The sequence below is a fragment of the Cantharellus anzutake genome, assembly GCF_015039405.1.
Source record: "Cantharellus anzutake strain C23 chromosome Unknown EI90scaffold_88, whole genome shotgun sequence".
NCBI lineage: Eukaryota > Fungi > Basidiomycota > Agaricomycetes > Cantharellales > Hydnaceae > Cantharellus > Cantharellus anzutake.
The window spans coordinates 1-14,148 of NW_024067038.1; the positions used below are offsets into that span (position 1 = coordinate 1).

General features: G+C 47.7%; 3 protein-coding genes across 3 annotated transcripts; 1 reads left to right on the forward strand and 2 right to left on the reverse strand.

The window, feature by feature from the left end:
- Positions 1-3,919: 3,919 nt before the first annotated feature.
- Positions 3,920-5,812, forward strand: EI90DRAFT_3132404 (uncharacterized protein; the record flags this gene model as incomplete). The annotated part of the gene is made up of 4 exons (XM_039064473.1): positions 3,920-4,007; positions 4,069-4,296; positions 4,358-5,149; positions 5,205-5,812. The coding sequence occupies 4 exons, from the start codon at positions 3,920-3,922 to the stop codon at positions 5,810-5,812; spliced, it is 1,716 nt and encodes a 571-aa protein (XP_038910103.1).
- Positions 5,813-8,076: 2,264 nt separating this feature from the next.
- Positions 8,077-8,947, reverse strand: EI90DRAFT_3132405 (uncharacterized protein; the record flags this gene model as incomplete). Its single annotated transcript, XM_039064474.1, has 2 exons — positions 8,077-8,205; positions 8,261-8,947. The coding sequence occupies 2 exons, from the start codon at positions 8,945-8,947 to the stop codon at positions 8,077-8,079; spliced, it is 816 nt and encodes a 271-aa protein (XP_038910104.1).
- A 1,948-nt stretch (positions 8,948-10,895) lies between these two features.
- EI90DRAFT_2940187 (uncharacterized protein) lies at positions 10,896-12,898 on the reverse strand (the record flags this gene model as incomplete). The annotated part of the gene is made up of 2 exons (XM_039055237.1): positions 10,896-12,029; positions 12,083-12,898. Coding segments are annotated over 2 exons (1,950 nt in total), but the record flags the coding sequence as incomplete, so codon positions are not given.
- Positions 12,899-14,148: the final 1,250 nt, after the last annotated feature.

The following is a 14,148-nucleotide window of genomic DNA, read 5'->3' on the forward strand; positions in this document are numbered from 1 at the left end:
GTGCCCTGACAGTGTGCTCCCTCCACTTCCCCTGGACATGGCCATCCCGTGCACCATACCCATTACTTGCACCGTCGTCAAGACGAGGATTCATCCATGAATGACGCTGATGTCTGTCATATCCGTGCATACCCGACCCCGACCCGACTTCCGGACCTCCACCGTCTTCACCTCCGGAGTCATAACCTACCGCTGCCGTTCCGATACTCACCTTCGGTCCTGGCAACACACCTCCTCCTACTACTCCGCTCCCCCTTCACAACACCTCCACCCTCCTGTTAACCTCCTATGCTTCCCCCGTCCGCTCCGATACTCACCTTCGGACCTGACTACTCTCCTTTCCGCCACTCTCTCCTCCCTCCGTTACTCCTCCACCACCCTTCCGCCAAGTTACGACCTTCTACCGTTGTTCCGTACTTCGCACTCGGACACCGCTCGTACCTTACTCCGAGCCTCCGTCATAGTCCCTACCTCGGACTTTGACTCCACCTCGGCCTTAGTCCATTGCATTGGTGACCTCATACTACGTAAACACCATTGCCAATATTCCTCGGACTTCCAACCCCGCCTCCGTAACCTCCATAAGCTCCGCAACCCCCGAGCTTCGCGGACCGCCTTCGGCGCTCTCGCCGCCTGTAATGTATTTCTCGCATTTTCCCTTCATCCCTATTTGGACTACTGCTTCCTTCTATTCTAGCCAGTTAGTCATCATCCCCACTTCCCCTCATCCTCCTGCCCCTCTGGGCCTCGCCCTCTCTACCTCCTTTCGGACGTATCACAGGTCTTGCCCTATGACCTTCGGTACCGCTCCGCTCCCTCTACCCTTTGTTCCCGTTCGGACGTCTTCGTTCCGATTCGGTCACCCTTTGTTCTCTTTGTGCTTTTGCCCCTTCCATTATATATATCGGCGCTTGTACATACTCGTCTTGGTTTCAGTCCGAAATCGACCTGAAATGCCCCCAAGAGACTTCCTGCTCACCTACTGTGAAATTAAGGACCAAATGGACAAACAGCAATGGCACAGCGCTCCGCTTGAGTCGCTGAGGCCAAGGTCCCTCCACGCTAAGTCTCCGATTCCACTCCGGAGTCGTCCGTTTCCGCCCCATTCTAACAATGTCAAGACTTGTCACTACAACAACAACTATCTCAGCGACGATGTTGCTGTCGATGCAGCAAGGTCCATGATGACTTGTAGGACCACGTTGAAATCACCCATCCGGCTCTGGCCCATCCGGGTCCGCGCCCATAAACGGATGAGGAACTGATCCCTCATATCCCTACCTTCGTCAACGACAGGGCTGTCATTGATTATTAACTTTCTTACTTTCGTCAATGACAATGCTGTCATTGATTATCTGCGTTGTACCTTTCCTCTTTCGTCAACGACAACATCATTGATTATTCACTTTCCTCTTCATCGATGACCTCCACTGTCAACATCATCACTGTCAATGATGGTATTTAATGAACTCACAATGACAAGAAAGTCGTTTCATTGTCAACAACTCTGTCGTTGAGATCTGGGTGCATATGTTTCCAGCAGAAACTCTAAGTGGGCTTCACCTACAAACTACTATTATAGCCTCCTGCAATGAGTGTGCCCCCATTTGCATACATCTTTTTGTATGTAGAACATTAAAATTTTATTTCTTTAAAATGCTTGTTTTCCCCTTGTGTATTTGTGCTTGTACCCTGTCTGTGATTTAATATCACAAGGGAGGAGGATGTGAGGCCCCGGCCCATGTCTATATTCCGCCCACAACATCAATTTGTTTTGTTGTCTGATAATTATGTCGCGACACTAATTTAGCGTCGCGGAAGCTTCTCTATTTATTTGTGCCGAGAATGCATTAGAATGTATATAAACCCTCAGGGTAGCTGTAAAAGGCAGATCAGCCTTTACTTCTACCCCATTAATATACAGCCCATCAAAGCGTATACTTAGACGGACCAACTGAGGCCTGAGGTGAACGGGGGAACGGAACGTACTGTCCCCAAAACAAGTAAGATCCCTTTCACAGAGAAAGCTGACAGGGCGGATGGGTGGTGGGGACGTTGTAGGCAGGCACAGCCGGTACCATGCAAACAAGCCGATTATCGCGATTCTACCACCCACGTCAAGCACCCCACTCCCGAAACACATCTACCATTGTTCCATATATTCCTTCCACGTTTTTCATATTTCTTCCGATTTTTTCAAGCCATTCCGACCATGGACAACCATCAGTTTCCAAATTGGGCAACTGTCACCCGCACCGCTTCCTCCATATCTCCATCAATTCTCCACCAATCCGGACGAATTTGGTATCGTTGGAAAGCCTTGTTAACATGAGTCGAACGATGTTACGAGCGACGGATTTGGTTCAGCGGTTGAGGCGATTGCCATGTTTCTTTATTTCCTTAACAACGTCAATATTTCTTTGATATTGCTTTTTTCTTATTTGTTCCTTGTGGATCTGTTGCCGTCCTAAACCCGTCGGATCATTCAGATTTCCACGTATTTCTTTCATATTTATAGTTACCCTCTTCCTGTATTTACAAAAAGGACTCCCCCAACAGAGAGAGGTGCTCCCAACAAGAACATGAAGTTCTAGCAGACATTACCAGCGCCCAGAGCGGCAAATACGAAGCCAAAGAGGCTCAAGACATAGTGCAGGGACAGAGTTCCCATCAGTTTGATTTCTAGTGAGATTTACGAGTTTTCTCATTTTTATCACATCGCACCCAGACCATTTCTCCTCCCCCCTTCCTCTTCATCCGGACCTCCCCTGAGCACTCCCAACTCTGTGGCCCCTCTCTTTCTCGTTAGGGTGGTAGATCCCTTGCCCCTTACAACATAGGAGAGTGATCGCAGATGGGCACCTTTTGCAGGGCCGTGACATCAAGCCTGAGGACTTTCTCAATTAATGTGTGTTGTAATGTAGGGATTCCTGATAAGGCAATCCACTTACTTCAGCGGTTATACTCGCAAGACCAGAGGTAAGCTAGAAACTTTTCTGATGATTTTGCTCAATGCACATCTGTGCATATTTATACATACACGAAATGTATTACAATGATATTATACGTAAAATAAACTGTTGTGCAAGTGCGCATATGCAAGCACAGGCAAATGGGAATATTCTAGTGATTTCCCACAACAATCCAGAATGCCCCAGAAGGTTCCGGTGACTCGTGACTTCAACAATGTGTGCCCAGCAGGACTTACTGTACTCACACAACCAACAACCGGTTCCCACGGCCTCCAGTAATTGCCGGAGGCACCCAATCAATTCAGTTGTGTTGATTTTTAATTCAATCCAAGACCTTCGTGTGACGCGTGACCGGTTGTTGGTCGTGTTAGTACAGTATCACAAAATCCCTGCCTCAATCCTGAGGACTTTCTCAATAAGCGCGTGCCCAGCGGGACTTATCGCAAATTCTTGCCTCAAACTCGAGGACTTTCACCAACAGCCACAAAACCAGGGCTATGTACCACGAGAGTTAGGCGGATTTCCTTAATACCTCAGGTGTCCAGGCGAGCTGCCTGGGCTCATAACCTGTAGAAAGTACCAGGTCAACGGCGGTTGGACAACATATAGCAGTTAACTCTTGAATTATATAGAGTAATATAAACATGTGTAAATACATGCGCTGAGGGCCCTTCCTCCAACAGAAATTCCAGTCGTGAATATTGCAGCCTTGTAAGTCCAACGGAATTTTGCAGCGAACAACACAGGATTAGTACAGCGAAAATCTTCCTCTAAACGCAGTGACTGACTAGCCTAACCTGGTAAAATCACCTGACCCCTTGCTGTTGGCCATCAGAGTCACTATCTTGCCTTTCATCTCTCTTTTTAGCGCTGCACATCCATACCTTTGGATTGCTTGGCCCGTTTCAATTTTATTGCTACTCGAAAGCCGAATCAACAAGGTGCTCATGGGTCAAAGACATCAGCTCTATGTGGTAGCGCGGATCGGTGGGGCATACCGGCGCATTGTTGGATTGCATCATCAGTGGTACTACGGTAGGGTCTAATCGCGAGAGTTTTCGGGCTCTTTTTTTGTCCCCATCAATCATATTACCAGGGAAAGCTGCACTTGAAGGCGCCGTACGATTCATGAAGGCATGCCAACATCCTTTCAATATTCATTCCATACTTTCGGAATTATATCATGTGGACCTCGATTCAGTCCCTGAAGACCTGAATCCGTGCCCTTTTATAGCGTCACTGCTCTGGGGCTGCATATCGAACCGCGTCACTGCATCGGCACCTTCTCTGGGATGTCAGAATACGGATATGATCTCAGACAAGGGTGGGAAAGCCTCTTTGCGCCGCTGCTAGGCTCTCTACGAAATCTTATCGCCCTTTTCCAGACAATAATGATGGCATCACCGTATTCGACATCACAGACCCTTCCAATCCACGCTACTGCTTCGTTAGTGTCAGTGGTCTTGAGGCGGCGATAATCGATAAATGCGATGCATTCGTACCTCTGACTGGGAAAACTTATGGGAGGGCTTATTATCCATCCGGGCAGGTCCCCAGGACCGCTGGAGACCGGGGATGGGAGCAAGCAGTGGCTGCCGCTATCGGGTCGATTAAGGAGTTTGAAACAATTCCGTACGAAACTCTGAAGCTTTGTTGGCCCCACGAGTTTGGTCGTAACATTCCTGCCGGACACGATGGTGGATTAAGTGGGCAGCGAGAGCGAGCTGTCCCTCCGACCCTATCTCTTTATGCCCTCATGAAAATCCCATGTACAGAATGGACACAGGTCCCAGAGCAGGTGGTCAGGGCTTGTGCCAAAATTTCAGGTGCCCACAACCAATATCCTGAGCCACTCACGCAACGCCTGCTGTCGGTTCTCAAGGAGGGAGTGCTCGATCTAGGCGGCATCTCGATTACACTCACAGAAGTCATCCAAATAGTCCATGGTATCCCTTTCTTGGCACAGAACACTCTTTATCTCAACCTCTCGACCTGGATGAATCCCGAGGGAGGATTGGTAAAACTTTCTGATCTTGCAGCGCTGAGACAATGCTTCCCCCAGCTCCTCTGCGTGAATGCCATAGGGAATCAGCATTTCCATGCCGTATCAGTCTCGGAATGGTACGAAAGCGATTCTCCCTCGTTTGTCATATTTCGGTACGAGAAGCAGTTCGAGTGTAAGTTTGTCATTGTGGACTTTGCTTACTATTGAGCTGACACGGCGGGGCACAGTTGGTTCTTACAAGCCTCTTAGACTCTTCGGATCTCAGGCATCTCATCCACCCCCATTCCGCATTCTTACTCGGTTAAAGCCCTTATGGCCCGGAGAACAGGATTATGTCTTACGTTTTGGACAGCCATTCTTCCCCCCAGGACCAGTGATGTTCCGTGTCATATATCACTTTTTGAGGGCATTCGATGATCCGGAAGATTATGACCCTCGTAGTCTAGTGAGGAGGTGCATCATGCGGTCAATCCTAGCCATCGTGGATGATTCTGCGATCCCAGTTCTGATGCCTGCTGTGATTGTCGATCACACGCTTCCATGCACGGGTTGGACACTTGTGATGGACGACCCATTCCAGAAACTGGGGGGAAGAGATGATGCCTGGAAATATGCCTTTGTGCGGTCTACTTCAGAAGCTAGCGAACCCGAAGTTATGGGATTCGAAGGCTTTCTGTTGTCACTTGGTACCAACAAAGCGAACGACTCAAAGACGCTGAAGATTGTTACGGCTCTTCAAGATATATTTAAATCAATGGAATTACTTGCAGGAAGTCAGGTAAAGTGTCTCCTTGCCCGTCCAAATGGGGTAGGGGAGCCAGATAGAAGGGAGTAATGCATTCCGTGACTGTTACTCTTTTTCCACATCGATCTCTTCCCTCCACCATCCCATGGACTTGGGGTATATTACTGCGACAGTGTGGAATGTTCATGCCCAAGATCTTGACTTGCTAAGCGTGTAATCATCTCACCGCTATGCAGATGAGGTACATATGACATAATGGCGCCATCGGAATTAAGGTCCCTTGCAAGGTTCTGCAGGTCGACCACCTTTGTGCAACGTTCTTGCTCTCTTGCTGCCCATAGCGTCGTCTCCTTAATTACCTGGCACTTTTCAATTTTAATTGCTACTCCACAATTGAATCTGCGAGGTGCTCATGGGTCAAAGACATCAGCTCTATGTGGTAGCATGCATCGGCTTACCAGCGCATTATTGGTCCGCACCACCAGTGATACCACGGTAAGGGTCTGGTCACGAGAGTTATGTACCTTCCTGTTAACTGTGTTATACAGGGATCCGGGAGAAGGCACCGCACGATTCATGAGGGCATGCCAACACTCTTTCAATGTTCATTCCACACTTTCCATAATGTAAGGTCTCAGTTGATTGTGAGGAAGCTGCGGGGCTCCTTACTATTGAAATTTATGAACTAGCGTCGTGTAAGCGCTGGTAACACATTTGCACATTGTTAGTTATTACTACAGTGTGCAACAAGACTAAGATTATCTCACCTCAGTTCTAGATACGTGAACTGAGGGGAGAGAGAGTGAGAGAAATTTCGTCATCGTGGCTTTTAAGCCATCCATGACAGTGTGAGTTGTCCATCAACATAGACTCCAAAAACGGAAGCATCGGGCAATCTTTCAAGGGAATGTCCGTGCGCAAGAAATATGGTCCGACGGACTCAATGGACGGTCCACAGCGTACCAAGAAACAAGAGATTTCAACACTTAGGAAATCTCATTCGTCTTTTAAAGTTGGTATAACCGTATGTGATATCATAGACCCTTCCAATCCAAGCTAATGCTTCGTCAATGTTTGGGGGCAGTAGTAGAAGAATGCGATGAATTCATACCTCTGATCGGGGAAATTTATGTGAAGGCTCGTCATTATCTGGAAGAACCCCTCAAAACCGATGACGATGGGCAAGCAGTGTTGGGAGTAACAGCCCAACGCCACAGGCGGTCAGGGGAAAATCCACTCGGCTGGAAAACCTGGACCGTACAATCGCATTTTTGGGGGGAAGGCGTCGCGACGCCATAGTAACTTAAGGTTACAAGTGGCGCTGGGGCAATGTGCCCTTGTTCCTTTGTTCCAGTTCAGTTTCACGTTTCTCTCCTTTGTCTAGCATGTAGCCCTTGCTGCTTTGGCGGACGACGCAAGCGGCGTGAGCACTCATTGACTATGTATTTAAGGACTCGGCCTGTAGATGCGGATACCATACTACACGGTATCCGACTGCTGTCGCCGGTTCTCATGGAGGGAGTATTCGGTCTAGCTAGGCGATATCTCGATCAAACTTACGGGAGTCGTTCAGGCGGTCCATGTTTTAGCGATATGTTGCTCAGTTCCATAGTACGCGAATTGGGGAAAGACGTAAAGGGAATTTTCGCGCTTTATAAGCGAAGCACTTGCTTTGAATGGCGCAGCTGCCAACAGCCATAGCAGCGAGTTTACCAAGAAAGGTAACACGACGCCACAGACTCAACTCCGTGAGTCAGGTCACAGCGTACGTCGATATCTACACCATAATATCCCTGCTTTGTCACGGAAGACTCTTTACCTCCCTCTCGACCTGGGAGATCCGGAAAACTGTCTGTCTGGTCTTGGATGGTACGAAAGCAATTGTCTCTCATTTTTCATACTCCGGCATGAGACATGAGATGCCCGTTGTTGGACTTTGCTTACTCTCGAGCTGATAAGGCGTGGGGGCGACAGCCAGTTGCTACGAGCTTCCTTAACTTTATAGTTCTCAGGCATCTCGGATACCCCCATTTTGCATCTTCATTCGGTCAAAACTCAGGTGGCCCGACAAACAGGATTATGTCCTACGATTTGAACAGCCAGTTCCCCCCTTAATACTAGTGATATTGCAAGGAATTTATGACTATGTGAAGACTGGACCTCCGTGACCGGGAGTGGCACGGGTCAACCCTGGATAATCCCGCGATTCCAGTTTTCTGGTGCCTGCCAAGGGGTGTCGGATCGGCGAATGCCGAACACATGGTATGGGAGGGAGGGTGTCATCAAGGTGTGACGAACTTATTTTTGGCGGAAATTTTAGATTAGGTTATGGAGTGTATGTACAATGTAAATTGTTAGTCGGGTAATATCAAAAAGGGTGAATCAATATTTGCGTGGACGTTTGGGGGCTCTACCAAAATCGTGGGATCCACAATTCCACCCTGGGGAATATATGATCCAAGCCCTTGACAAGCTCGATGAAACTAACGAAAATAATGAGTATTTGTTGTCAAAGTCGAAGTATTCAAGTTGACTGACCCAAACTGTCTCACATCCTGGCTTCGGACAGCGTACGACATTAGACCCATTAGTGATTTCATCCGCTGTAACTTCCACATCACAGCACCTGTGGAGAGCAGTCACCAGCTGCTGTACCAAGCGCATAGGACGCCCACTTTGATGCACAGCAGGTAGGCTGGTTTGGATAGACTCGTTGGCAGATAACAGCGGGCCCGGGCTTGGATGGGGGACTAAGGGATCAGGGGGCAAGGGATTGGTATCATGGGCTTGTTGTAGACTATCTTCAACATTGGAATTCATCTGAGAGCTCGCTGCACTTGACCCTTCTAGATCGGTAGTCCGGAGAGCAAGTCGGGTGCTGTGAGCTTCGGATATCACAAAATGCGGCTTACGCTGCTTCCGACGCCTCACTTCCATGCGGTTTGCTGTATGGCGATTGTCCCAGAGTACCTTGAGTCCTTCTATTTCAAAATTAGTGATCGCAAGCTCCATAGGAGGGAGCGCAGGGGAATGCTTAGCGCGATAGTGAGCATCCTGATTGTATCTCCAAACTGCACTTGATCCTTTTGGACAGCGAGAACATTTAACTGGGACATTACCACATGGGTTGGCTTGGGATGGGGTGCTCGCAGGCCCATATGAGAATTTGGCAAGCCTAGCACAAGTTGACTTGGCGAAGTCGACACCGATTGTTCCCTTTTGCATCCGGAGAACAAACCGGCTGGGCTTGAGACAGAGACCAGTAAATGTAATAACAACCCCAGGCTGGATGGCGCAAGGGCACGTGAGATATCAAAAAAAGAATTTTTGATTTCGAAACCAACTAGAGAATTTTTTACCACGAAAATATCGGGGAAGAGTGAAGACCCTTAACTCCCTGAATCACGTGCGGCCGTTACTCCCCGAGTTTGAATTGATATTAACACTTTATAGAGAAATAAATTTGCACTGTGGTATCGGTGTCACTGGTTGCCTAGTGGCTAAATTGTTGTTCGGTGTTTGGAGTATTGAATGTGCTGGAGTTCGATTCTCTGCAGTGGAATTATACTTTCTTTTGCCTGCCTGCGGTTCACAAGTTGAAGTTGAACCATGATGATGCAATACTTATACAAAGTCATAGAAGGACCTTAATATCAATGAATCGACTTGAATGGGGAGGCCCAAAACAAATAAACAAACAAACAGACAAACCAACAAAACAAAACAAAACAACAACGACGAAAAATAACCCCAAGCGGGATTTGAACCAAAGCACCCCCATCCGATATAACAGACCAGCTACAGCCGAACCACTGGGCAACCAGCACAGGCTATAGCAATGTTGGAAATCATTTTCCCATAACACTTAAAATATCAATTCAAACTAAGGGAGTATGATCAGCACGTGATTCAGGGCCGTTCTCGCTTACTCCCTGATATTATCAAACAAATATCGGATTCAAACTCTGGGACCAAAAATAAAATCTATCTTCTTCACGTGCCCTTGCGCCATCCAGCTGGGGTTGTTATTACATTTACTGACAGAGACCACAAGGCTCACTAGAACGGTCGATGGAAGAGTCATAAAGGACATGAGCAGCAATGTGTGCAAGGAGTTTTGGAGTATTCTCGGTCAGCGCATGACAACGTGGGCATGAATTGGTGTTAGTATCCGAGGTTTCATGTTCCATTCCTTCAACTTCGCATGCAAAACACACTCTCCCTGTAAACCAGGTCAGAGAAATCCTTCTCAACCATTTTGTAACAGCGCACCTTCAATCTTATAAGGAAAATCCTCTGTCAGATGGGTTTCAACAAGTCCACGGATTTCTTCTGCTGTGAGACTTTGAAACATTTTTGCAGCAAGATCGCGCAGCTCACTGCTTTGGAATCCATATGCAATGGAACGTGGTAAGGCATCTCCATGTTCCTCAACAAGTCCTGGACTAATCTGTTGCAGATATCTTCCGGGAACATTGAGGCTCGCGTCATTTCCACTTGCCCACTTCCAATCACCCTCCTTCCCATCTGAAAATACGATATTTGCAGGCTTCAAACTGAGGATTTGGATGCCAATAGACACTGTACTTTCGGGGAGAATATCTTTGTCCACATATGTCTGAACATTTCCGTCCACTTTGATTGAATTGACCTGAGCAATTGCCAGGAAGGGGACTCCCTCACATTGTAGGATGGTTGCAACGGCATCCTGAACAAGGATGCAATGTGCTTCTGTGAGTGTACCATCTCCAACATGATGGCTTAGGATCGGTGTAGGTTGGGCAAATTTCGAGATGTTTGCCACCCTCCTCAATCGGTCCGTGGAACCTGACTCGCTTGAATACTTTGTGAACTCGCGCAGGACCCTTGCCTTGTGTACTCGCTTCCCATCAGGCAATTCGATGGTACAACTGAGCCCAATCTGGCATGCACATTCTTCATCTGCTAAATCCAATAACCCGAACATCGATGTTCCAGATGGGATAAGGCTTTTTTGACTTGGAGGTTGTGTTTGCGACATTTGGGTGAGCTCTTCTCCGTCGTCATCATGGTCCCCATGTGCTACTGATCCGAAAGGGTTCAACAAGTCGGCCCCCATTTGAGATTCCAGATTTCTGAACTTCATTGCCGGACTAAACTCAGCAAGATCGTCATCATTTTCCACAAGAAGACAGCCCGCTTTCCATGCTGAGGCTAGGTGCACGTTGGCAAGATGTACATTGCCTTTCCATGAGGCTGGATTGATGTGATCCACTTTTTGTTCAACACCCGCTGTGTCACTGATCCCCTGAAGCCTTAGTCGACATGGTCCTCGGTCCCATTCCAGGTGTTGGGATAATATCGCATGACATTCCACTGCACCAGAGACACGGTTAGAAAGGCTGTAAGTGCTAACATTCACGTTATAGCCATTCTCTGCCCGAATGAATCCAAATATCCATTCTAACCTGTCGGTGCCCAGAAGGACAATGAAGAATTTCCCATCCGGATCTTCAAGCTTCGCTTTTGCAACACAAAAGTAAGCATTTTTGACCATTATCTGTATGTCCCGATAGAGAGCCGCTGGGATGTATGCTGAACGCATGTTTTCATGCATGAAGAATACATATGCTACATGAGCCGCAGCACTGAGGCATTTTAACTGATCATGTAGGCTAAGCTCGACATTGATATATGGAAGTATGAGCCATCGGAGCAGCTTTGAATGCCGGTTCAAAGCAGTGCGGTCCTGGCGGTGAATGGGGTTATCCGTGGATGAAGGAGGTGAGAGTGACCAAATTAATTGCATCAAATTAATCATTGTTGTGACATCTTGCTTGTCTGCCACATTGAGAAGGTTATTGATGCGGTTTATGGGAATGCTTGCTGATTCAAGTTGTCTTCGGAGGAGTGAGGGTGTAATTTGGGTGGAACCGACTCTGATACCTTTGGGATGGAGGTGAGCATGCCGCAAACGTTTCATGACATGTTTGTAATCCTTATCGGATGTGATATCATCATCTCCAACCATCATGTTTAGAAGGTGGAGGTCGTGAAGGAGTGGGTATATGGGTGAGAATGCTGACAAGGGGGACTTTTCTGTGAGAGCTACAAGTGCTTTCCCACATCGCGATTCCCCATTGGATGCAAGACAATACACCCGGCCACCTATTAGAGACGTCTCCTCTTTGCATGCTCCCCATGCCAACCGAAGGAGATCTGCATGTTGTTCAGCTGTCTCGCTTTTGCATGTTGCACTGATGAGAAAGGGCCGTGCAATATATTCTTGGTGGCTTTTGGTGAGGGCACCAATTGCTCCAACTGTTGCCTAATCCCGCTGTCATCAGTTTCCCGCCTATGCCACCAAAACCTTCAACTTACCTCTGTCCCTAGGTGGATGCGCTTCTCTGACAGCTCTTCACATATAACTTGAGCATCATCCAAGTTGTGGAAGGTGTATGGGCAGGAGCTTGAATGTTCGCGGCAAAGGCCAATGACAGAATTGGTCCAGGGACACCAGTCCAGCCCTTCTTTGACTTTTATCTCATCAAACATACAGACAAGTCCAACTCTCCCTTTCCCTGTCAGAGTGCAGTGTTCATAGGCTGATTCAATGTTCCGTGTAAGCTCGTCCAGTTTTGGGAAAACTGCGGATGCAAGTATTGAAGTTATGCAATGTTTTCGGACTGTTGTTAGGCCTGGAGTCCCTAGGGCAGCGTGTGCAAACTCGGCAACTCTTGCTCCCCCTAGTCGATACAGCACAATGCTTATTAGGTGTTCTTCTTCTGTGTAAGCTGGACGGTAAGTTCCTAATGTCGCTCTTGTGAGAAGCTGAATTATCCCTCTAATTCCGTGCTTGTTTCGAAGTGCAGACTGCACAAGAATGTTGATATGAGGGACATTGCATTGGCTTACAGCCATAGCGAATCTCTTGTAATCCAAGTTTGATGTGGTGAGCACTTCCAGTTTGTGGTTGCGATTGAGACTGCCCAATTTGAGTTCATTAATTTGACGATCTTTTCGTCTAAGCAACTCTATGAGTCTCCTCATACCCAAGTACTTGTATGGAGTACTCTCAGGGACACCCTGGGAAATGCGGTCCTGTATGCATGCAATGGGCAGCTGCTGCTTCAATTTTCGACATTCGTGGCAAGGATTCCCATCCCTTGTGCAGGTTGCGGAGTAAATCGTGAGCATCCCATTGTTAATGAGCACAGTCATTGACATAGCCAAATGTTCATACTCTAGCCATGGCCACTCTGTGAACGGAGTCTGTCCTTCAGGCACTGTCACCTGAAATCCAGAGCAATAGTGGTGAGGGCCCAAATGTGTGAATGAATGCGGGCTATCCGAGGCTGAATCTGAATCTGAATCCAGTATGATAGGTTTCAAGCGTGCGCCTTCTTTCACTTGTGGCAACACAATTTCCGACTCGGAGTGGTTCCATGTATCACATGGCATTGGTGAAGAGTTCTTGGGGAACCTATAGTGGCCAAGTTGGATGCACATCTGGCAAAGGATGAGTCGGAACTTACAGTTTTTCTACTTCATTTAATAGAACTTTAATCCGTGTTTCAAGGAGGACCTCAGACACCAACCCATGGCCAACAAAGAATTGCAGTGTGCGACAAAGACCTGGTTGTTGATGTGGCAGCCCGACGCCACATGAGGACAAAGGGGAGGCGGAGCTGCAGGCAAAGCGTTGCCATGTGGCAAACCCTTAGTCGCACAAAGCGCCGGAGGCGCTAGTTTCACCTTTGTTATTCGCTTTGTTGTATAGTTAGATAGACATAAAAGAGCGAGGATTACCTGAGTGCGATGCTCAACCCCGTTTGACATCGCACTCTAGGTAAGTCCTCAACCTTATAGATTGTACATAGTTTACATCTTGCCTAACATAAAACCCCGTTTGACATCGCGCTCTAGACACCGCGCTCTAGTCTTCCTCCCGCTGATTTACAGGTTATCAGCTCAGTACAACTCTACCCCAGCACTGCGCAAAGCCTACCGCCCGGCACCGCTGAACTGTTGTCTGACACGACTGCCCACATCAGCAAAAAATTGTTATGCTCCTGAGTGCTCCGGAGTATCGAGAGCACTGGGAGAATCAGGAGGAGATTGGCCGGTCCAGGAACAGCCCATTTCCTCCGGAGTTGGCTAGGTACTCCAGGGCACTCCCAGGAGGGCCTGGAGCATTGCTTTGTGCACAAACATATCCAGTAAATACAATTTAAATGCTTCAAAGTGTATAGGGGTGAGAAGCTTCTGGGAGCTCCTGGAGCATTTGAAAATGAAAAGGAAAAAAAGAGGGAAGTTCCCCCATGAATACCTCCTACCACAAGACTAACACAACAAGACACTGCTTAACATTTAGATCAAACACTATACTATATATCAAGGACACTGAGACTCACCAATACACAATCAAAATTTATGGCCTGATATAT